Genomic DNA, 24,446 nt, shown 5'->3' with positions numbered 1-24,446 from the left:
CTATAGTTGGCAGTAAACCGGTTATATTTCAGGATTTATTTTAATCACTGGATCAAGGAGAAATTACAGAGGAAGCAGAAAACTCAACACCAAATAAATAATTAGTCTTCAATTAAAAATATTTCTTTGAATGAAGAAAATGTAACTTGCATAAACAATATCCATAAATAGCTTTTTCTAGTAATTTTAATCCTTGTATTTATTTCTTAAAGAGAGTTCAGACGTATTGTGATGGGACCTCATTGTTTGATATTAGGATAATCTTAGCTGAATTTTTAAATTTTTTTAGTGGTCATACGATTTCCCAACTGGGAACTGGGAACTTGCTTAACGACAGAGGCCTAGGTTTTAATTCTCTCGTTTAGTTGTCATTTTGCATCCGTGAAGCAGATCTCAATTACATTCTTTCGTTTTCATTTGTTCATGGGATGTAGGCATCATTGGATAGACCAGCATTTATTGTCCTAGTTTCCTTGAGAAAGAGTGGTGAGCTGCCTTCTTGAGCCTTGCTGTAGGCCATGGAGGGTAGATGCACCAGGAGAGCTGTTAGGAAAAGAATTCCACGAATTTGACCCAGTAGGAGAGAAGGATCAGCGTTATATGTTCAATTCATAATTGCATGTGGCTTGGAAGAGAATATGAAGGTGTTGGTATTACAATGCATCTTCTATTCTTGTCCTTTTTAAATTATAGAGGTCACAGGTTTGGAAATGCTGTAAAAAGAGCCCGGGTGAGTTGCTGCAGTGCATCACGTAGATGATACACACTTCTGCTATTGTGCATCAGTGGAAAGGGAATGAATGTCACCCTTAAAGCTTCCCTCAAAGATTGTTCAACATTGGGAAATACTGACTCTTCAGCTGAGCATGTGGAAGTGGAGTGATGGGTAGTAATCAGTAGGCGGTTTCCTTGTTCATGTTTGACCTGATGCCAGTGTCAGTGTTGAGACTTCCAGAGCAACTCTCTCTTGACATATATCACTGGGCTGACATTTCTGATGGGTCTGCCATGCCATTGGAACACATCAAACCCATGATAACAATATTGTCAGGGATATTGTTTATAAGTTACAATTCTGAGAGTATAGCTATCAGTCTGTTGCTTGACTCATCTGTTGAACAACTCTCCCAATTTTGGCAGTTGTCTTAATCCACACTAAAGGTCACTCTTTGCATAAAAGAAAGCCATACCTGACTAGCCAGCAGTGAGTTTAAAAACTATTACAAAATTCCCACAATATCTATTTCTTTCCATCGGATATGTCCAGGGATGATTTAAGTCTATAATTTAATTTCTTAATTCAGCTACTTGTGTAGTCAAGCACATGAGATGTGATATTTATAAAATCAGTAATGCAACCTTATGCGCACTGATTGTTTTTCTTTTTCATTCATTGAGAACTATGCAGTGACATCTCTATGGAATTGCAGGTGGTTGTTACTTACTGGACTGTGTTCCTTTTTTTTAACCTTCAGCGACTGATAGTAGAGCGTGATGCTCTTAAAGAAATCAATGAGGAGCTCAAATGCACTCAAGTGCAGCAAGATCACTTGTTGCAGTCAGGTATGCATTAGTTTCTTTAATTGTTCATTTCTTGAGCTCTCTCATTTTAATTTACCAACGAGTGTGATTGTTTTTTTACTCTAGAAGTTTAAAATTGGTTTAAATGTATACATTTATTCACAGACCTTAAGTTGATTTGGCATAATAGCATTATTTTGTGTTGTATCAGACAATTTTTCATTTTCAAATAAATTTAAATCTCCAAACATATTAAGAACGTTATTATTTTGCCAGGACAACAAATCTTGAAAATGCTCAAAGTATTGTTTGATGCTGTTAATAAAATGACAATACCATAACACTTTCTTTTGCATAAAACATTTATTTTGGAATAGCTTATAAAGTCCAGGTATGGATTTTGTGTGAAATGGTACTTTGGATCAAGAAGTAAAATGAACTATCATGTTAAAACAGCTTTATTGTCAGTAGTGAATGGTTAATGTTTTAAAATTTTATTCTTTAGGTAAATTTTCTCTGGATTCACATGACCATCTTGCAGCTGAAATTCTTCCTGTGGAATATAGGTATAATTCTTACATTCTTACACTATCCAAGAATAGAAATCTCTGAAATTAATACTGAAATTTGGAAATCAAGTTTTTTATACACCTCTAATCTTTTCAATGTAAGAGCACTTTCAATTCCTGACTTGATCAACACTAAACTAATTAGGAAGTTCAGGATTAAATGTTTTCAACCTACTGTGACTACCAACCATTTAAGTTTGAAATTTCAACAGATCAGGACATTCTCTGGAGAAATAAATGATCCTTCTGTTTAAAATTTGTTTTTGGCCAACAAAAATAAATGAATATAAAGGTGCCTGATGCAGCAATTTTTTTCAATGTTCATCTTTTGTTTTGCACTTTATTTATTGTTTAAAACTAATTGCATAACTATTACACTGTAATAACCAACGTTCATGGAAAAATAGGCAAGTGCTCATGAATATAATGATTGTAAATGCTGTGACTGTTTCTTTAAACGGTAACATTGCAATTCATTTATATGTGCAGGGAGAAGTTTATTTTATTGCAACATGAGAACAAGATGTTGCAATTACAGCAAGAGGGATCAGAAAATGAGCGCATTTCAGTGCTGCAGAAGCTGTTAGATGATGCAAATCGAACAAATAATGAGCTGGAGACCGAAAATAGGTACGAATGTAATTTTGATATGACTTGATCTGCTCACTTCTTATGAGGTATTCTAAATGCCAGGAAGCTGATCTGGTTTATGTCCTGCATCTTGCAGCAAGGTTGACCTTTTGTTGTTTTATATTTTCCCATAAATTCAAAATTTTTGTGTGATTTTCTTTAATTTATCATTGTTTGCATTGTGTTTATAATGATGGGAAAATCTGTTCTGAAAAGTTGCCAAACTGGGCAGGAGACTGTGTTTTCTTCATTAGAGAGTTGCAAATTTAACTCAAAGATGCAATATTAGGTCTGCATTCTGGTAAAACAGGATAAATTAACAAACTGACATTGGGAAATAGTGACTGTACCCTAAATATTACAAAGTAGGATATTGCATAGTAGAGCCTTTTGCAGTGTATGGTCTTTTGCACATAATTCTTGATTATATACAGCTTCGTAGTTCTGTGAAATTAAATGTCTTTGGTAGGATAAGGAGTTGAGTCTTCAACTTCCGGCCCGTCAATGACACTGATGATACTGTACCACGTTGAAGTGGGCTATATTTATAATTTCGCAATGTAGTATATGTTCATCTTGCCTCATGTACATCTTGTGCAGTGTAACCTGTATGCCTTACACTGTCCAGGGTTCTCTCACCTTATGATCTGTCATACTGCTTGGAAACAAAGCTTTTCACTGCACTTGGGTACATGTGACAATAAACCAAATCAATGATATTTTTCATTACAACACAACATATTAAAAGTATTTTCAAAACTGAGAAAGATTTAGAGAGAAATATAGACCAGTTGTCTCCAGTGCTTGAATTTTAATTAGAGTGTCATTGGTAGGTAAATGGGGAAAATTAGAGAACATGTTCTCATGTGAAGAATCACCAATGACAATCGACACTGAGAATATAAAGTTTAAAAAAGGTGATTAAAAATTGAAAAGAATATAAATGGGTATGAGTAAAGGAAAGGGAAATAGAATCAAAACAGATACCTTTAGTTGAAGAACTAGCACCAACAGAGCATAATGATCCAAAGTAATAATTGCTTTAAACTAGCATTTTTGTTCTTATTGTTTCTAAACAGAATCGAAAAACAAAACGTAAACAAACTGCAACATCAGGTTGAAGATCTTCAGAAAGTCTTACAGGAGCAAGGCTCAAAGGTGGAAGAAGTGAGTGATTGATTGCAAGTAATTTAAGGTTAAGTTATTCCATTATATCCTTCATCTGTCGTGGGCATTGGTATGTGCACGAGGCAAAAATGTCAAAAAATGCCAAAACTGTCAAGAAAGCAACAGGAACTTGACAGTGTCTGGAACATCAGCATGCAGGAACCCTGTGGGACAGGTAAATCTGCTGTTAGTATGTACTAAAATGCAATTGACCACTTCAATAATCATGGATTCTGGCTTTAATTGCCAATGCACAGGTAGCCTTCTAGAACTCACCAAATCAAACGAGGTAAGAGGACAGCAGAGATTGTTAGGGTTGAACAACGAGCAAGCTCAAAGCTCAATTCCCTGGCTGTTCTCTGGAGGCATGGCACTCATCCACAGATTCAATCAATAAGCACATCGATCTGGACCCAATATACCGACCACTGCAACGGACAGCTGGAACTGACAACCGGAAGCGGCAGATTCAAACCACTACAAATGCTGGAGGAAAGATCACAGAAGTGCTTCACAGGAGGCTCCCAAGCACTGAGGATGTCACCGAGACAGGGGACAAAACGTCTGCAACACAAATTCCCAGCTCGGCAAACAGAACCACAACAATGTATTCTGAGTGTGTACTTTCACTGCTTTCAAGTAATTCTTCAAGATTTTGAAGGGCATTTCTACTACCTTGGAGTTTTTTGACTTTGCTTTGCATTTGTGTAAATGAATGTTACTTTTCCACACTCAAGTGTATTCAATGACTATCTCCGGCATAAGAGAATCTAATTGACATTCAATGGTGTTACAATCACTGAATCTCCCATTATCAACATCCTGGGGATTACCATTGACAAGATACAAACTGGAAAAGCCGTATCAATGCTGTAGCTACAATAGCAGATTAGTGGCAAGGAACCCTGCAGTGAGTAACTCCTCTCCTAACTTCCCATATCCGGACACCATCGACATGGCACAAATCTGGAGTGTAATGGAATACTCTCCGGTTGACTGCAGCTCCAACACCACTGAAGAAGCTTGATATCATCTAAGACACTTGATGCACTCCACGTTTACAACTGTCCACTCCTTCCAGCATAGATGCACAATCGCAGCAGTGTCTACCATCTGCAAGGTGCACTACAGAAATTCACCAATGCTCCCCAGAGACCAACTTCCAAACCCATAACCACCTCCAGCTGGGACAAGGGCAGCAGCTACATGAGAATACTACGCCTGCAAGTTCTCCTCCAAGCCACTCATCACACTAACATGGAAATATATTGCCATTCCTTCCATGTTGTTGGTTCAAAATCCTGAAATTCCCTCCCAAATGGAATTGTGGGTTTACCTACAACATGTGAACTGCAGCAGTTGAAGAAGGAAACTCATTGCCACCTTCTTAAGGACAACTGGGTATGGGCAATAAATACTGTCCCAGCCAGTGATGCCCATATCCCATGAGTGAATCATTTCTTTTTTAAAAAAGAGGGGGCAAAAATCCCTCTCAGCAGCACGGAAGCCGTTACTACAACTCTAATGCAACTCTATCTTGGGCCTCTGAAGCAGCTGAAAATAAGGATGAGTTTCTTTCAGAGGATTTGAATCTTTGGAATTCTATATCACATAGAGCAGTAGAGGTTGAACCATTGACAATTATTTAAAACTGAGAGAGACGTTTTTCAACTGCAAGAGTTGAGGTTTCTCAGTGATGGGCAAGAGAGAGGAGTTGAGGCCACTCAGTTCAGCGATTTCTTACTGAATGGCAGAGTATATGCATTGCAAAATTAAAAAAGCATCTTGAACTGCTTCATATTTTTAAAAAATAATATTTTTAAAAACTAATTGCATATTTTTTTAAAATATGTAATTAGTTATCAAATGTAGTGCTTGAATTATGGTCTCCGCCATGTTAGGTTAATGTACCAAACATTCTTGATAATATTGTCTTATTTTGCAGTCAAGTGAACTGAAGAAGAAATTGGATGCACATTTGTAAGTAAATAGTATTAAATATGATTTTTCCACGACAAAGTTTATAAAGTCCAGTGATGTAGTTTATAAAAGTAGATAGATGTAATAGATCTGACTGGTACATTCAAAGTACATTTCCTACACTGTAGTATCCCTGACAATCAAAACATGATTCAGCTTTTTCTTCTTACATTTATAAACCAATCCATTAAAGAAAATCAAAACCACAGATGTTTTGTGATCCATTAGTCAATTCTATTTAGTAGTTATAGACACAGTGCATTCAAAAATAAAGGTGGCCAATTGCTTTTGTTTTATGTAGTATTGAATATGCTGCATAATATATCTGGAATTTTTAAATTTTGTGTATGGGCATCCTTGCAATGCTTAGAATTTATGTGTTGTTTCTAATTCTCCAATTGGATAATAGTGAATTTTATGTATTCTAAACCAAATTTTACCTGATTTTGAAACAAACTGAATATTTTCTGAAGTTGACTATGGGGTTTTGTGTAACTTCAAGGAAAAGTCGTTAGAATTGCTTTCAGTAAGGCGTTAGACAAGGTTCCCCATGGGAGACAGATTAGCAAGGTTAGATCTCACAGAATACAGGGAGAACTAGCCATTTGGATGCAGAACTGGCTCAAAGGTAGAAGACAGAGGGTGGTGGTGGAGGGTTGTTTTTCAGACTGGAGGCCTGTGACCAGTGGAGTGCCACAAGGATTGGTCCTGGGTCCTCTACTTTTTGTCATTTACATTAATGCTTTGGATGCGAGCATAAGAGGTACAGTTAGCAAATTTGCAGATGACACCAAAATTGGAGGCGTAGTGGACAGCGAAGAGGGTTACCTCAGATTACAACAGGATCTTGATCAGATGGGCCAATGGGCTGAGAAGTGGCAAATGGAGTTTAATTCAGATAAATGCAAGGTGCTGCATTTTGGAAAAGCAAATCTTAGCAGGACTTATACATTTAATGGTAAGGTCCTAGGGAGTATTGCTGAACAAAGATACCTTGGAGTGCAGGTTCATAGATCCTTGAAAGTGGAGTCACAGATAGATAGGATAGTGAAGAAGGCGTTTGGTATGCTTTCCTTTATTTGTCAGAGTGTTGAGTACAGGAGTTGGGAGGTCATGTTACGGCTATACAGGACATTTGTTAGGCCACTGTTGGAATATTGCGTGGAATTCTGGTCTCCTTCCTATCGGAAAGATGTTGTGAAACATGAAAGGGTTCAGAAAAGATTTACAAGGATGTTGCCAGGGTTGGAGGTTTTGAGCTAATAGGAGAGGCTGAACAGGCCAGGGCTGTTTTCCCTGGATCGTCGGAGGCTGAGAGGTGACCTTATCAAAGTTTACAACATTGAGGGGAATGGATAGGATAAATAGACAAAGTCTTTTCCCTGGGGTTGGGGAGTCCAGAACTAGAGGGCATAGGTTTAGGGTGAGGGGGAAAGATATAAAAGAGACATACGGGGCAACTTTTTCACACAGAGGGTGGTACGTGTATGGAAAGAGCTGTCAGAGGAAGTGGTGGAGGCTGGTACAATTGTAACATTTAAGAGGCATTTGGATGGGTATATGAACAGGGAGGGTTTGGAGGGATATGGGCCGGGTGCTGGCAGGTGGAACTAGATTGGGTTGGGATATCTGGTCGGCATCTGGTTCCATGCTGTACATCTCAATGACTCCAGGACTCTAAATACATAGGAGGTACAGTGAGAATTGTTTGTTTAAATTAGTCTTCATGAAAATTATTTTTCGCCAGTACCTTGTGTAAACCAGAGTTTATTATTTAATGACTCCGTGTGAGACTTCAAGTGGTTACAAATATCGTCAGTTCAGCTTATGCTGAGGCAAAAAAACATTTTCTCATTAAAAATTCAATCCTCTCACCTCTTGAAGAATTGACATAATTCCTGTGGCCTTTCCTCCTAATGAATGTCAGAGGTGTACTGCAACAGGTGTTCTTAGCTTACAATTGGGAGCACGAACCAAACTGATATTAAAAACTATACTGCAAGGTTCCTAATTTCTAATAAATTGTAAGAACGTAAACATAGATTGTAAGAGATGCATTGTAAAGGATAGCACCTGCATACAAGGACCAAAATATTGCCACTTGTTATCACCGACTCTTTCAAAAAGTCACTACATGTATGATGGGCTAAATGACCTCCTGCTTTGTAAGATTTCATTATTTTGGTTCTGTAAAATGGGGCAGATTAACAATTTAATAAAACTTTTAATAGGTAATAGTTAGAATTGATCTGAGAAATCCAGATCTGTTCAACTGCTTACAGTTTAGTCAGCAGAAGAATCTAATCCCACAGATAAAGTTGATAGTTTCCAACAACATCCAGTGTCCTGCTGACTCCAACACAGAAACTGAAATAAAAATCAGAGGCAGAGTGCATAGATTAGTTAGGAGTTGCATGTTAATTTTCAATAGCATCTAATTTGTCATACATTTTATCTCCTAGGGAGAAACTCCATGAGGCCCATGATGAGCTGCAGAAAAAGAACAAACTTATTGAAGACTTACAACCTGAAATACAGCAGAGCTGTAAGTTTAAGATATTGTAATGAACACTGTCTTTCAAATATCAGCGTAGCTGGAGGAAAAGGCAAAATATTCCATACATTATATGAGATTAAATCAGAAGTTGCTGTAAGGGCATTGAAGGTTAAGCAGCATTGGTGAAAAACATGTTCAGATTAACAATACAGGTCTTTGACTGATCATCTGAATTTGGTGATCTGTAGATGAAATTACTGAATGAGGCATGGTGTCTATGTAGGACTATCTTAGTGGGAATCAAGTCTGGAGTAGCAGTAAAGGTTATCTCAGAATAGAATGGGACCTTGATCAGATGGGCCAAGGAGTGGCAGATGGAATTTAATTTAGATAAATGTGAGGTGTTTCATTTTGGTAAGATAAATGAGGGCAGGACTTATACATTTAATGGTAGGGTGCTGGGCAATTTTGACAAACAGAAACACCTTAGGGTGCAGCTTCACAGTCACCGGTAGACAGGGTAGTGAAGAAGGTGTTTGGTATGCTTACCTTTATTGGTCAGTGCGTTGAGTAAAGGAGTGGGATGTCATGTCGTGGCTGTACAGGACATTGGTTAGGCCATAGTTGGAATACTGTGTTCTATTTTGGTCTTAAAAATGTGTTGCAGGAAAAGCGCAGCAGGTCAGACAGCATCCAAGGAGAAGGAGAATCGACGTTTCGGGCATAAGCCCTTCTTCAGGCTTATGCTCGAAACGTCGATTCTCCTTCTCCTTGGATGCTGTCTGACCTGCTGCGCTTTTCCAGCAACACATTCTTAAGCTCTGATCTCCAGCATCTGCAGTCCTCACTTTGTCCTAGTTCAATTTTGGTCTGTCTGCTATAGGGAAGCCATTGTTAAACTTGAAAGGGTGCAGAAAAGATTTACAAGGATGTTGCCAGGGTTGGAGGGTTTGAGCTATAGGGAGAGGCTGAATATGCTGGGGCAATTTTCCCTGGAGCGTCAGAGGTTGAGGGGTGATCTTATAGAGGTTTATAAAATCATGAGGGACATGGATTGAGTGAATAGTCAAGGTCCTTTTCCTGGGGTAGGGGAGTCCAAAGCAAGAGGGCATAGGTTTAAGGTGAGAGAAGAAAGCTTTAAAAGGGACCTAACAGCAACTTTTTCACACAGAGGGTGGTGTTTGTATGGAATGTTGTTAGAACCCACAGCTTTTGCAGTATGCAAGGCCTCCATCTATTTCTGTAAAGCAAATTGAATTCCCTGAAGATTGATACTCACGATCTTTTCGACTTCTGGAGGATCACCCACTCGTCAGTTGTGGCTGAAGATTGTTGAGAACTCCCTGGAAAATTTCTCAACAGGGATATTGAGGAAAGGATTCTCATTTGACAGTTCAAATTCAAACATGAATTTGAGTGTAGGATGGAGCCCATTCAGGCATCGAAGAAAGTTTTGGTATGCAGCTGTGGATTCAGAGCAAAGATATCCTCTATGTGGTGCAAATATGCAATGAGTAAGAGATTAGGTGTCATTTCATCGAAGGTACATTTCCCAAATTGGCTTCCTTGAGTAGAATAAGGGCGAATTGGCTAGCAATGTCAAATGAGCATGTGAACACTTAGGGTCATAGAGTCATAGAAACATACAGCATGGAAACAGACCCTACAAACTTCATTGAATTTTTTTGAGGAAGTAACATAGGGTATTGATAAATGCAGAGCAGTAGATGTAATCTATATGGACTTCAGTAAGGCATTCGACAAGGTTCCCCATGGGAGACTGATTAGCAAGATTAGATCTCACGGAATACAGGGAGAACTAGCCATTTGGATACAGAACTGGCTCAAAGGTAGAAGACAGAGGGTGGTAGTGGAGGGTTGTTTTTCAGACTGGAGGCCTGTGACCAGTGGAGTGCCACAAGGATCGGTCCTGGGTCCTCTACTTTTTGCCATTTACATAAATGATTTGGATGCGAGCATAAGAGGTACAGTTAGTAAGTTTGAAGATGACACCAAAATTGGAGGTGTAGTGGACAGCGAAGAGGGTTACCTCAGATTACAACAGGATCTTGATCAGATGGGCCAATGGGCTGAGAAGTGGCAGATGGCATTAAATTCAGATAAATGCGAGGTGCTGCATTTTGGGAAAGCTAATCTTAGCAGGACTTGTACACTTAATGGTAAGGTCCTAGGGAGTGTTGCTGAACAAAAAGACCTTGGAGTGCAGGTTCATAGCTCCTTGAAAGTGGAGTTGCAGGTAGATACGATGGTGAAGAAGGTGTTTGGTATGCTTTCCTTAATTGGTCAGAGTATTGAGTACAGGAGTTGGGAGGTCATGTTGCGGCTATACAGAACATTGGTTAGGCCACTGTTGGAATATTGCATGCAATTCTGGTCTCCTTTCTATCGGAAAGATGCTGTGAAACCTGAAAGGGTTCAGAAAGATTTACAAGGATGTTGCCAGGATTGGAGGATTTGACCTAATAGGAGAGACTGTACAGGCTGTGGCTGTTTTCCCTGGAGTGTCAGAGGCTGAAGGGTGAACTTAGAGGTTTAAAAATTATGAGGGGCATGGATAGGGTAAATAGGCAAAGTCTTTTTCCTGGAGTTGGAGAGTCTGGAACTAGAGGGCATAGGTTTAGGATGAGAGGGGAAAGACATAAAAGGGACCTACGGGACAACTTTTTCACACAGAGGGTGGTACGTGTGTGGAATGAGCTGCCAGAGGAAGTGTTAGAGGCTGGTACAATTACAACATTATATCCCCTTGGCAGCACCTGTACTAATGGAGTCCACTTGCCAATCAACCAGCACTCATCTCTCATGAAAAATAAATGTTTTTCCTTTTAAGAACTTAAATTACATAATCATGAAAGGAAAAATGGTGTCACCTTAACATAATGAAATATCCAATTCAATTCAATTATAACAACTGCAAAACCATAAATGAAACATTTCCAAAATGCAAATCTAATTCTTTCAGCTCAAAAGATTGAAGAGTTGCAACGTGCCCTGAGTAAAAAAGATGAAGACATGCGGGCAATGGAGGAAAGGTACAAGATGTACCTGGAGAAAGCTCGTAATGTGAGTATATGTGGCAAAATCACACAAGCCTTCTGCCTGGCTTTTTATTGAATCTTTGTTCTCTATAACCTCTGACCCCTATAAATTCTGTTTTCACTTTAGTCTGCGAATTGTTTTCTTTACATGATATGTTTCAAATCTTTTTTTAAGTTCCTAATGAGATCTAAACAAAGTATCAAAACATGCATCTAAAATAGTACATGGAAAATTAGTGGCTCACAGAGGCAGCTTTTGAAATGCAGCAACTTCAATTAGATCTGATATTCACTCGTGAGATGTCCAAAGTGTGACTGAATGCTCTTTACAACTAAAGGAGAATCCTGGTAGGAAGAGGTCTAATGTTGCTGAAGTCTCTTGGAGAAGTAATGTATGCTTTGTTCTTGGGACACTATTGGGGGAGCTAGATGCCCTCTGGAATTGTTAAAAGTAGCCCAGAATATCTGCCAAAAGGAGCTCTCAAACAAACTTGCTATTTCAAGCTCAAGGCCTTTAAATGTTTGAAAAGAAATGTCTACGGTTTTAAAATAAAATGAGTACTTTGCTGTGCCAATCTGCTTCTTGACATAAGCCTGAGGTTTATCATTACCAGATTAGTTTCACAACTTCCACAGTTTAACTGACAGTTTCAAGTAGTTACAGACACTTTGAAGATTTGTGCAGTTGCGGATAGTGTAGAAGATTTGGCAAAGGATATAGCAGAATATAGAGCAGTTGCAGATATGGAGGGAAAAATGGCAGATGGAGTTTAATCCAGGTTAGTGTGAGGTGCTGCTCTTTGGGAGGTCAAATGTTAAGGAAAAATATACAGTTAATGGCAGGACCCTGAACAGCACTGATGTACAGAGGGATCTTGGGGTTCAAGTCCACATTTTTCTGAAAGTGGGCACACAAGTAGAAGGGGTGGTAAAGAAGGTGTGGGCATGCTTGCCTTTATTGTTTGGGGAATTGGTTAGGGCACACTTCAAGTTTTCCGTTCAATTCTGGTCGTCACATTACAGGAAGGATGTGGAGACTTTGGAAAGGGTGCAGAAGAGGTTACTAGCATGCTGCCTAGATTAGAAGGTATGAGCTATAAGGAGAGGTTAGAAAAACTCTGGTTGGTTTCTTTGGAGTGGCTGAAGCTAAGGGGAGATGATGAAGTTTATAAAATCATGAGATGCATAGATAGGGTTGATGGTCAGAATCTTTTTCCCAGAGTTGAAATATCTCTAGTACTCAGGGGCAGGCATTTAAGGTGAGAGAGAGAAAGTTCAAAGGAGATGTGAAGGGCAAGTTTTTTTGCACAGAGAGTGGTAGGAGTCTGGAATGCACTGCCAGGGGTGGTGATGGAGGCAAATACAATAGGCGTGTTTAAGGAACTTTTTAGATCGGCACATGGATATGCAAGTAACGTTGGGATACGGGCCAAGGGCAGGCAGAAGGGATCAGTTTAATTTGGTATCATGTTTGGCACTACATTATGGGCTGAAGAACCTGTTCCTGTGCTGTACTGTTCAACGGGCTCTGAAGTTAACTGCTGGTTTTTATAAGAAATTAAAAGAAGCTAAATGTAGGAAATTCATTTTTTTTAATCAATTAGGTTTTTTTTAAATTAACTTATTCAACATAATCTTAAGGACTTTTGTCTGAGGCCTGCCAGTGCTGGACACTGGGTAAATTGGCAATGTAAGGGCAACAGGTGTGTGTGGCCGAAATGAGTTAACACTAAGTTGTGGTCAAGTTTAGGATACGGTCTGAACTCACTAAACTCCCCAAGGTTAGATTTTTAATCTTTTCTCTATGAATCACTCTTATAAATTGGTTAATAGACCAAATATTGAGATTTGTTTGGTGGATCCCACACTATTAGTCCCAACCTAAATTAGGACTGAAAATCTTTGCTAAGAACTCTGGCCTACTGTAGCAGTTGAATGTGAGAGTTATATCCTGCTGTCATTACTGATCACTGTCGTTATCGCTGTCAGAGGCAGACAGCATGGAAACAGATCCTTTGATCCAACTTGTCTGCGCCGACCAATCTGACCTCGTCCCACTTGCCAGCATTTGCCCTTGCAGACTTTCGCAGGATCTTCCCTCGAGAAAGCCTTTCTTGCAGCATTGAAGGTCTTTGATCCCTGTGTTTTCCTGGGGTGACTTTTTTTAATGCCAAAACTCTGCGGGTTGGAATGGTAATTCTTTATTTGAAGGTGGAGGCTACATTGGGCAGGAATTATAAGGCATGCTGGCAAGAGATAGCATTCTAGCTCAATTAAAATTTATTTTTAAAATATGCAAAACTCAGAGGGATAATTTATAGAGCACATTCTATCAGTTGGAACCTGCCACCAGAGGGTATTGCAATACTCCTGAGTTTTCCAAATGTGGAGAAAGGTGTTAAAAGTTCCATCAGTTGGTTCGTGTTCTCATGTATATTTTTGTTTACAATTTCAACTCGGCAAGAAGGGAAATGGAAGATTCTGCAAACAAGAAATCACAAGAAACAAGGGGCTGGCTATTGAATGGCACCTGCTGGATGTGATTTTGGCTAGTTTACACTTGCTGTATGTCAGGTAGCTAGCCCAGCACATTCATCACCCACTGCTGAGATGCATGCCATCACATGGAGTGGACAGGGTCTGAAATTGGCTGCCCACTCATCATAGTTAAATAAATTATAAAGGATGAATTTAGCTTGTTGAACGATCAGTTGACTCATATAATATGCAGTCCAAACCATAATGTGTTTGGTGTAGGCAGCTGGATGAGATTGGATTCTATTTTTCTGTGGAAGTTTACAAAACAATGGGAAGGAAGTGTGTTCAAATTTTCAGGGGGCACCCAAACTGCACCAGCAAGCTCAAAGATAATAATCCCCTTATGTTTTCAACCTACCCATTCTGTAGATCCCAACCCCCGATACCTCTTTTTCCATCCCCTCAAAATCCCTCTACCTGTTACCTCTTCCCTAAACTTTTAAAATCCTCCCCAGACAATCCCCTAGACTTACCTTAGACCAAGACATTCATGGATCTGCCTGCAGTGCTCACTACCAAGCTTATGGTGCTGTTGAGACTGCTGGAGCTGTAGCTAATCTGATTGGCTGGTATCTCCACAAAGTAGGACTTTGTGAGGGGTAGTCATCTGATTTTCAGCATTTCAGTCGGTTCCTCACCCCCACCACCACCAACAACCAAAACAGCATGTTATATCTCTAGAATGAGCTTCTTTCTGGCTGGTCAGCTCATCACTGGCTTTCCTTCTGGGGTCAGGTGACCCTCTTAACATCCCATTTGAAATTCATCAGTCTCATGTATTTCATCTTCCAATTATGGAGCTTGCAAAGTTAAGGAAAAAATTCCTGAGAAACTGTCTTGTGCTGGAGTTAACAACAATGTTGGGCAATTAGAAAATGTGACTAAAAGTTCTGTAGGTACCAGGATTCCCAACGTCCACATTCTCACTGTCTCCTCCACCCAAAGTAAACCTACATTCAGTCATTTTTACAATGAGGCTTAATGAGGAAAACCATGTTGTATTACTTAAACAGGTGATTAAAGCTCTGGATCCAAAACAGAACCCAGCAAGTACAGAAATCCATATACTGAAAACCCAGATGGCTGAGAAAGATAAAAAGATACAAATGCTAGAGGTATGTCATTTTAGTACTTCGCTTTATTTTAATTACAACAACGTTTTGTCAATAATATTGTAAAGTCTTGATTGGTAATAAGCCTACTCCAACCCCTTAATATCTAGCTTGCTCCATCTATATGTTTAACTATTTGATGACTCAAACTTTGAGAGAGATATATAGCTTTTCCATAGTTTCAAGAAGCATATCCCCAAGCTGCAACAAACCAATCACTTTTTGAATTACAAAATGCAGCAATAGGTTTGGAAGCCAAGCTGTTTCAGTACAAAATTGTACAAATGTGAAAAATTGTCTAGGTTATGATATGTCTGCAAACATCAGTCCAAATCCAAACCAGTCAATTACTACCCCATTAGTCTATTCTTGATCATTAGCAAAATGGTAGGTGCCATTGAAAATAAAATCAAATGATATTTATTCAGCAATAACCTTCTAGAGAATACATAGTTTATCTTCTCGAGGACTACTTGTTTCCTGACCACACTACAACCTTGGTGCAACCATTAACATGAACAAGGACATAAAAGAACTGAAGCTCAGAGGTGAGATGAGGGTGACAGATTGTGACATTAAGACACTATGGTATCAAGAAGCCATAGCAAAAGTTTAAGTAAATTGACAGTGAGTGAAAAATCTTCATTTGTTAAGGTCATACCTGACAAAGGAAGTTGTGGATGTTGGAGGTCAATCATCTCAGTCCCAGGCCTTAGGTTTGTCAGGGTTGTGTTCTAAGTCCAACCATTTTCAGCTGCTTCATCAATGACCTTCCTTCCATAAGATCAGAATTGGGGATGTTCATCAATGTTCAGACAATGTTCAGCATTTACACACACTCATATATTGAAGTAGACCATGTCCATATGCAGCAAGACCTTGACAACGCTGGGGACTGGCAAATAACAGATATGCTACAAAAGTGTCAGACAATGACCAGCCTTCTCGATAAAAAGAACTCCAACTATCTGTTCATAATGGCACTGCAATTGCTAAAACACTTAACTTTGAGTGTTACCATTGACCAGAAACTTTGTGGAGCTGCCATACAAATGTTCTGGTTAAAATAACAGGTCAGAATCTGGGAGTTCTGCAAGGCATGAATCTAGAGTGTGATGGAAATGGCAAGTACAAGATAGTTGGCTGAACTTAATCAACACAGCTCTGAGAAAGAGAGAATCTGAGATGCCTCTGCTGTGTGGTTCCATATCTAAGAAGGCATGGCTTTTTCTTGAGGAATGGCCTCACTTAGATGTTTATTCCATGATGCACTGTAGGAATAAAAGTTCTTCTTACATTTCTGTGAAAAGTTTCAGGTGCAGTTCTACAGATTAGTGCTCTATGCTTAACCAAAATGTTGTCAGTTTCAATGCAACCAGCATTTCCAGATCCTCGTCTCCACCAAGTTTTGATGGACTAAATAGCTGGCATGGTATTCGCCATGGACATTCCCAAACTCTGCACAGTAACAACAGAAGAACAGGCACAGCAAAAACAAAATAATCAGTGAGGCACCACAGCAGAAAACAGTAGTTTATTTTCTCAGCTGGCATTGTTTTACCATTTGCTTTCCATCTGTTTTCAAGTCCTCACATAGGCAAAATAGTTGAGCAGAAACTTTGGGCTTAATGTTCCCACAAGTAACCACAGAAATCATATATATTTTGGCATAATTTCTATATAAAGACATTTGTCCTCATTTTTATTTTATCTAACTGGTTTTGGGGTTAAACCAACATCTACTATTTTTAAACATGGTAATTACAGGTAGGTCGTATTTTTGCACAATAGTTATAAACTACATATAGTTTCAACATTTCTCTGGATTACTTATCCCAAAAATCTAATTCAGGAAAGCTACCTACAGGTAGTTCCCAGATTATGAACATTCCGGCAGTGCAATTTGTTGACAACATCATTGAGGAATTAAGGAACAGTATTTTCGAGAACACTTACTTTTGTTTGCAATAGGTGAAAGTGAGGGCTGCAGATGCTGGAGATCAGAGTCTAGATTAGAGTGATGCCGGAAAAGCACAGCAGGTCAGGCAGCATCTGAGGAACAGGAAAATCAACATTTCGGGCAAAAGCTCTTCATCAGGATTCATTCCTGATGAAGGGCTTTTGTCTAAAATGTCGATTTTCCTGCTCCTCGCATGCTGCCTGACCTGCTGTGCTTTTCCAGCATCACTCTGATACAGACTCAGTGTTTGCAATAGTGCAATTCCAATGGCGATCATTTTGCACACTTTGTTCTGAGCATGCACTGATGTCAGCTGCTGACAGAGCAGCTCCCAGTGAAAGGTACATAATCCTAGATTATCCCTTTGGAGGATAAGATGGAGGAGTGTAGTGACAAGAATGTTAGCGAGAAGCATCCTGGTGATAAAATGGGGGTTGGTGAACGCGAAAGAAAGGCTATAACACTACAAGAGAAGCTAGATATTATGAAGTGTTTTAAGCAAAAGGAGAGAATATGTGATATAGCTTGCTTAACAGGAATGGGGGGAGTCAATCTGACACACTATTTATGACCCTCTGTCCCTGAATTAACTATTTTTAAAATAGTTGTGTTAAATTTGTGTTAATTTAACTATTTGTGTTAAATTTACTTTTGTTTCATTGATAAATATAATTTATATCTTCATTCAGGCTGTGCTATACTTTGTGTTAGACTTCTGGGTTATTTTTGAGCGATCGTGAGTAATGTTTATTTGCTGGTCAGCCTCTAACCCATTTTTCCCAAAGGCCCCACTATTTATATTAAGCAAGCAACTACAGTGTTACGGGAGAACTACCTGTATTTATAATGCAATGGAAATTTTTAACAAAATGTCCTTGAGTGGCTCAAACTGTTTCTCTGTTTTTATACTAGCGTGAATGTGAGCAAGCAAAACTTCGAGGGTATGAAGAGGAGTTGATAGTAACAGCATGGTACAATAAGGTAAGTCATTAGCAATGGATAACATAGAATCATGTATGTTTCAGCACAGTAGCAATCGTGCCTGCCCTTCACTGAGTTATGGAATTAGTCTCATTTCTGCTCTTTCCCTATTGTTCTTGCAAGTGTTTCTTTTTCCCCAAATAGACCTAATTCCCTTTTGAATATTATGATTGAATCTGCCTCCACCACTTTCAGACAGTGTTCCAGATCCTAACCTCTTATTGCATAAAATATTTATCCTCAGCTGAATTCTGTTTATTTTGATTATCTTTTACCTGTGGCGAAAGTGAGGACTGCAAATGCTGGAGATCAGAGTGGAGAATATAGTGCTGGAAAAGCACAGCAGGTCAGGCAGCATCCAACGAGCAGGAGAATTGGCATTTCGGGCAAAAGCCCTTCAGGAATGAGGCTGGGAGCCTTGGGGGTAGAGAGATAAATGGGAAGGGGTGGGGCTGGGGGTAAGGTAGCTGTGAGTGTGATTGGTGGATGGAGATGAGGGTAATGGTGATAAGTTGGAGGGGAGGGTGGAGTGGATAGATGGAAAGGAAGATGGACTAGTAGGACAGATCATGAGGGGGTGCTGAGTTGGAGGGTTGGATCTGGGATAAGGTGGGGGTAGGGGAAATTAGGAAACTGGTGAAATCCACATTGATGCCATGGTGTTGGAGGGTCCCGAAGTGGACAATGAGGCATTCTTCCTCCAGGCATCTGGTAGTTCAGGAGTGGTGATGAAGGAGGCACTGGACCTGCATTTCCTTGGTGGAGTGGGAAGGGGAGTTGAAGTGTTCGACTACGGGTTAGTGGGTTGGTTGATGCAGATGTCTTGGAGATGTTCTGTGAAGCACTGTGTGAGTAGTAGTCCTGTGTCCCCAGTGTAGAGGAGACCGCATCGGGAGCAACAGATACAGTAAATGACGAGTGGAAGTGCAGGTGAAACTTTGATGGATGTGGAAAGCTCCTTTGGAGCCTTGGACGTAGGTGAGGGCGCAGGTTTTGCAATTCCTGTGGTGGGAGGGGAAGGTGCCAGGAAGTGGGGGGTGGTGAGTGTGGAGCGTGGATCTGATGAAGGAGTCGCAGAGGGAACAGTCTTTACAGAAAGTGGTAGGGGTGTGGAGGGAAATATATCTCTAGTGGTGGGGTCTGTTTGTAGATGGGGTAAATGGTGGAAGATGATGCGATGTATACGGAGGTTGATGGGGTGTAAGGTGAGGACCAGTGGGGTTCTGTCCTTGTTGCGGTTGGAGGGTGGGGTTAGAGGGCAGAGATGCGGGAAGTGGATGAGATGTACTGGAGAGCATAATCAATCATGTGGGAGGGGAAATTGCGGCTTTTAAAAAAGGAGGCCATCTGGTGTGTTCAGTGGTGGAACTGGTCCTTCTGGGATCATATGTGGTGGAAGCGGAGGAATTGGGATTAAGGGATAGCATTTTTACAGGAGGCAGGGTGGGAGGAGGTATAATCCGGGTAACTGTGAGCGTTGGTGGGTTTGTAGAAGATGTAAGTGTTGAGTTGGTGGATGGAGATGAAGAGGTCCAGGAAGGGGAGGGAGCTGTCTGAGATGGTCCAGGTGAATTTAAGGTTAGGGTGGAATGTGTTGGTAAAGTTGATGAACTGTTCAACCTTGTGAGAGCATGAAGTGGCACAGATGCAGTCATCAATGTAGTGGAAGAAAAGGTGGGGAATGGTGCCAGTGTAATTACAGAAGATAGACTGTTCCATGTAGCTGACAAAGAGACAGGCATAGCTGGGGCCCATGCGGGTGCCTATGGCTACCCCAATTGTCTAGAGGAAGTGGGAGGACTTTATCTGTGTCCACTGATAACAGTTTGTCAACAAAAGCAATTTCTCCTTGTTTCTTCTGTTAAAGCCTCTCATGCTTTTGAACAGCTCTACCCCTTTAATTTTCCAGCTATAAAAAGAGTAATCTTAATTTCCTTCATCCCTCTAGATAACTGAAGCATGTTCTCATTCTGACAAATGCTTGACATCCTTCCTGAAGTGTGGTTTCAATAATTTGACACACTTCTTCATTGAGACTTGATTAGTGTTTTAAAAAGGTTTCTGTACAAGGCTAAGGATCACACATGCCAGTTTAAAAGAGTTTGTCATTTTGGCCTGCCACTCTCAAAGGACTAGTATATGTAAACACTTTGGTTTCTTCATTCCTGAGTGTGTTTAAAATCATGCTGTGTGGTTTCTGTGGCTTTCCCTCATTCTACCTTCCGAAGTGCAATTTTGCAATTCATTGGTTTGATTTTTACTTGCTGGGTATGTGCCATGTTCACCAAATGAGAAAAAATTGCCTGATATGCATTCCTAAAGTTTAACACTATATTCCTCAATTCATAAGCAATCGTGCCCTAAATATCTAAGTATAAAAAAAGCAATGGCATGAATATCAAGCCCAAGAAGACAACTACATTCCTCCCTCCAAGTTTAAATACAACTCCACCAATATTTTATGCTTCTATCTCACAGTAAATATTTTATTCATGTTGCTACGGTCTCTCAAATTCCAGGAAGTACAGATTTGCTAACAAGTCTATTATGTAGCATTTTGTCATACCTCTTCTGGAAATCCATGTACACTTTCAAATCCATGACTGACTTCAACTCTCTGCTCAGTCAAGTTAAGCATTTTCATGTATTACACCATATTTTTTCCAATTTATCATACTTTACAAAATTCATTTTGAAAAAACCTGAGGTATCTGACGTGTATAAAACTTGGTATTGCTAGAAAATTGTGACTAGTGAAAATAAAGTTGTGAAGGTGAAACACTTTTTCATACATTGTATTAAAGTGTGATTTTTTTTAAAAAAACATTGTTGTTTAAGTGTCTATTGGCATTTCTTCAAGTGTGGATATTTCTCTAACTCTTTAGGTCACTCATTTACAAACAGATTTTTTTGTATCATTTCCTTTATGTCAATGTAAGACAAGTAATTGTGAACTATTTTCAGAGTTTGGCTTTTCAGAAGATAGCCAGTGAAGCCCGGTTAGGAGGGTTTAATCTAAATGCAAATCGGTCATTCCTAGCAAAACAACGACAAGTAACCAGCACACGGAAAACTCTCACCGTCGCTACGCCTGCAGCAGATTCAAAGTAGATCAACTAATTGCAATATACTGGTGTCCCATTTTTAAAAAGAGGAAAATTGTTAAAGGTAGAACCTAAAATAAAAAAGGAATATGACTGAGATCTGTATTTTTATAATATTTCTGCTTTCAGTAATATATTTCTATTTTGTAGTAGTCCCAATAGAAAGCTTACCTTTAACTCTGTGAGGGTTCCTTTATACTTTATCCAAATTATTTTATATATACAGTACAGAAATGTGAGATCCAAAGATGAAAATTTGAGGAAGTTATATTGGATTTTATTTGTTAGATCAAAATTTAAAGTTATATTTAATATATATTTCCTGGTTTTAATTTAATGAATTCATTTACTGGAGAATGTTTGCTTCCTGAAGTAATATTTTGTTGCTTTTTATTAAAAAGTTCTGTTGTTGTTTCTGTGCTTAAAGGGGTGACAATACATTTGCAAACATATTTGTAAATTTGAAAAGATATACAATGTAATTGTAATCTCTACTTCTGGTCAAAGTTTAATATGTATACACAGCAATAAAATCCTCTTTTAATTTGTTTTAACTTTGACATTGCTACACATTCAAATCAATTCACTTTATTGAGGAAATGTGCTACATGAGATTGTATTGAAAACACTTGTAAATTTTAAACTAGAACTTGTTACAGTGAAATTTCACAAATGTATTAAGGATTTTTACTATACAGTTCCACAAAACTAGTTTCCATAAAACTAATTTTTAGTTAAATGTTTATAAATCAGAAGTTGGGTCTTTATTGATTATTTTTATAACCTGAGAAAACAAATATAGTTATCAAATTCTGAATTATTTTGGATTTATGTTCTTATAGAATGTTCTAGTTACAGATTTTAGAACATTTTAATCGTTACTAGGAATATGTTTATCAAAATATCTTATTTAAAACACCTGAACGCTGGACTTTTCTTTCCCAAATGGGCATTTATACAGCTTTGTGTTTAAATCTGTGTCTGATTTCCAAAGTTTACTACTGCGTGAACTAGATTTGGTGCATTTGATCATCCTTTGCTGAAACTGTTGCTTCACCGGTGGTAACAATTAAAAGGTTAAAGATATAAAAGATAAAGTTTTTTATTAAATGGAATATTGTCAGGATTTAAGAGAAAAAAAACTGCAACATATAGCATTCTCTGTTTGCATTTAGTAGATTTTGAAACTCTGTTTTAGTTACTATGATTTCAAATATTGGAAAAACTTTTCAGAACCTCCCATAGCTAATTGAAAGATGTGTTCAGGTCCAGTCAAATTTTATGATTCTTAACTTTTTGTACTTTTCTATCTTTCTTTCTGATTGAATCATATTTGCAGTGCAACTGAAGTGTTGTAACTTTGCCATTCAAGTGCTTTAAAGATTATTCTACAATAAAGCTTGAGTTACAGTATATTTCATTTTATCAGTTTGTGAAAAACAGTGTTGAAAGAATGTAGCTTTTTTCATTGATATTATCCCCCTGTGTTGGTTGGGGATGGTGGGGATGAGGGAGAGGATTTAGTATGTGGAAAATCAGGATGCACAGATTTCCAGAAGCGCTAGTGCATTTAGCAGCTGGGTCACATAGAAATTTGTTTGAAAGGATTTCCAAAGGTGAACTTTTGGGCGGGTGACAGCAGGAGAGAACAAGGAACGTAGAAACAATTGGAGTAGTAATTGGATATCAGTGAGAATATTTGGACAACAGTTGAGTCATATATTGGTTGGATGATGAATGATTGATAATTTTGCTTGATGTGTTATGTCTCTGAGTCTGTATGTCAACATCTCTTTAAGAGACATGCTCGTGTTATTGTCACTGTATGATAGCCTGTGACCTGGGGGTATCAACATCTCATACTCTTAATCTGGGATCACTTGAAGTCTGACACTCTACTAGAAGCATACTCCTTTATTGTAGTTTAAGTGTCTGGGCTTACATTAAGCTATCATGTTCCTGAGGAATGAAATGGTTACGCTTATCAGTTAGCTGGAATAAATGTTCGTTGGCTTCAACACAATATCCATATCCATTTTATGTTAAGAATAATACAAGCAATGCTGCATCAGGGAAAACGCCTTGTTGAGGGTAAACTTGTGCAACTTGATACATCATACTATAAGACACTCTGGCTGTTTATGCCCATAAGCAACGCAAGAAAGCCACTGATATGATGGATCCAATTGTTCTCATCACGTACAACTGCCAGATTTCTCTATACCTAGAAAATCCAATTCCTAGGAGAAAAACATGAAACAGAGGTTAAATTTCACCCCAAAAATGCCAAATAAGAAACTTTAAAGACTATGCTGCCTCTATAAAACAGGATAGTCACCTTGCTCTCTAGTCATCCCTTACCCACCGCCAATAAACCTGGAAGTGGATGCATTGGGTGACGTTTGGCACTTGTTCATAACCAGTCTCCGTCCCTACTCCAAACCACCACTGCCTCCTAAATCTGCCAAGACCTTCCCCACACCTCCACTGCTCACCTTGAAACAACCACCAAACCTCAAACAGATCATTGTTCGTAGCAAACTGCCCGGCTTTCAGGACAACTCCATACAACCCTTTCACAGCAAGACGTATCAGCCTGTGGACATGGATACCACCATTACGCGTGGGACATTTGACATCAGACCTTCGGGTGACCATCCTCCAAGGTGGACTTTGGGACAGGCGGCAGTGAAAAGTGGCCAAGCAGAGGCTGATAGCTAAGTTCGGTACCTATAGGATTGGCCTCAACCGGGACCTTGGGTTCATGTCACCCTACAGGTGACCCCCATTGCATTATACACACACACACACACTCCTACACACACACAGGCACTCCTATACACAAACAGACACACACTCCCACAGACACGCACACACACATGCACCCTCTCACAGACTTAGACCCCTTTACAGTATCACACACACATACACTCTCTCTCACAGACACTCACAAGCCCCCTCCACCCCCCCCCCCCCCCCCCCACACACACACACACATGCACATATAAGTTTGTGGGGTGAATTTGTACTTGCAGAGTTACATTGTACTTTGCTCAAAAATTACATGAATCCATGTAAGATTCTGTAAATTCATTTTTTAGATGAGAATCAGTAAAAACATTATGGCACAGACAGCAGCACACAGAGGTGCTAATACCCAATACATTATCTGGGTTGACACCAATTGTTAAAGTTCACTTGAGAATATAACGTTTTTAAAAAAGTTTTGCGATTTACATATGAAAGAAGTGAAACTAACATGGTCGCTCTAACAGATGAGAGACTTAACAAACAATCAAGGTATTTTTCAATGTATAATTTCATTTAC

At 39.2% G+C, this 24,446-nt stretch overlaps 1 protein-coding gene across 2 annotated transcripts in view; it reads left to right on the top strand.

The window, feature by feature from the left end:
• hook1 (hook microtubule-tethering protein 1) overlaps positions 1–22,531 on the top strand; it is an 89,450-nt gene extending 66,919 nt beyond the window's left edge. For both annotated transcript variants that reach the window (XM_043699279.2, XM_087990619.1), the window contains 10 exons: positions 1,476–1,563; positions 2,027–2,087; positions 2,580–2,720; positions 3,800–3,887; positions 5,833–5,867; positions 8,330–8,412; positions 11,348–11,448; positions 14,975–15,076; positions 17,946–18,014; positions 20,979–22,531. In XM_043699279.2, the coding sequence (XP_043555214.1) occupies positions 1,476–1,563; positions 2,027–2,087; positions 2,580–2,720; positions 3,800–3,887; positions 5,833–5,867; positions 8,330–8,412; positions 11,348–11,448; positions 14,975–15,076; positions 17,946–18,014; positions 20,979–21,125 (915 nt within the window). In that variant the 3' untranslated portion in view covers positions 21,126–22,531. The remainder of the gene's footprint in view (positions 1–1,475; positions 1,564–2,026; positions 2,088–2,579; positions 2,721–3,799; positions 3,888–5,832; positions 5,868–8,329; positions 8,413–11,347; positions 11,449–14,974; positions 15,077–17,945; positions 18,015–20,978) is intronic.
• The last annotated feature ends 1,915 nt before the right edge of the window (positions 22,532–24,446 follow it).

Source organism: Chiloscyllium plagiosum, unplaced genomic scaffold (assembly GCF_037043375.1).
Source record: "Chiloscyllium plagiosum isolate Xiang-an unplaced genomic scaffold, Cpla_swu_hap1 HiC_scaffold_9, whole genome shotgun sequence".
NCBI classification, from domain to species: domain Eukaryota; kingdom Metazoa; phylum Chordata; class Chondrichthyes; order Orectolobiformes; family Hemiscylliidae; genus Chiloscyllium; species Chiloscyllium plagiosum.
Note: the sequence above shows the minus strand (reverse complement) of the source record. Positions and strands in the feature narration are given on the sequence as shown.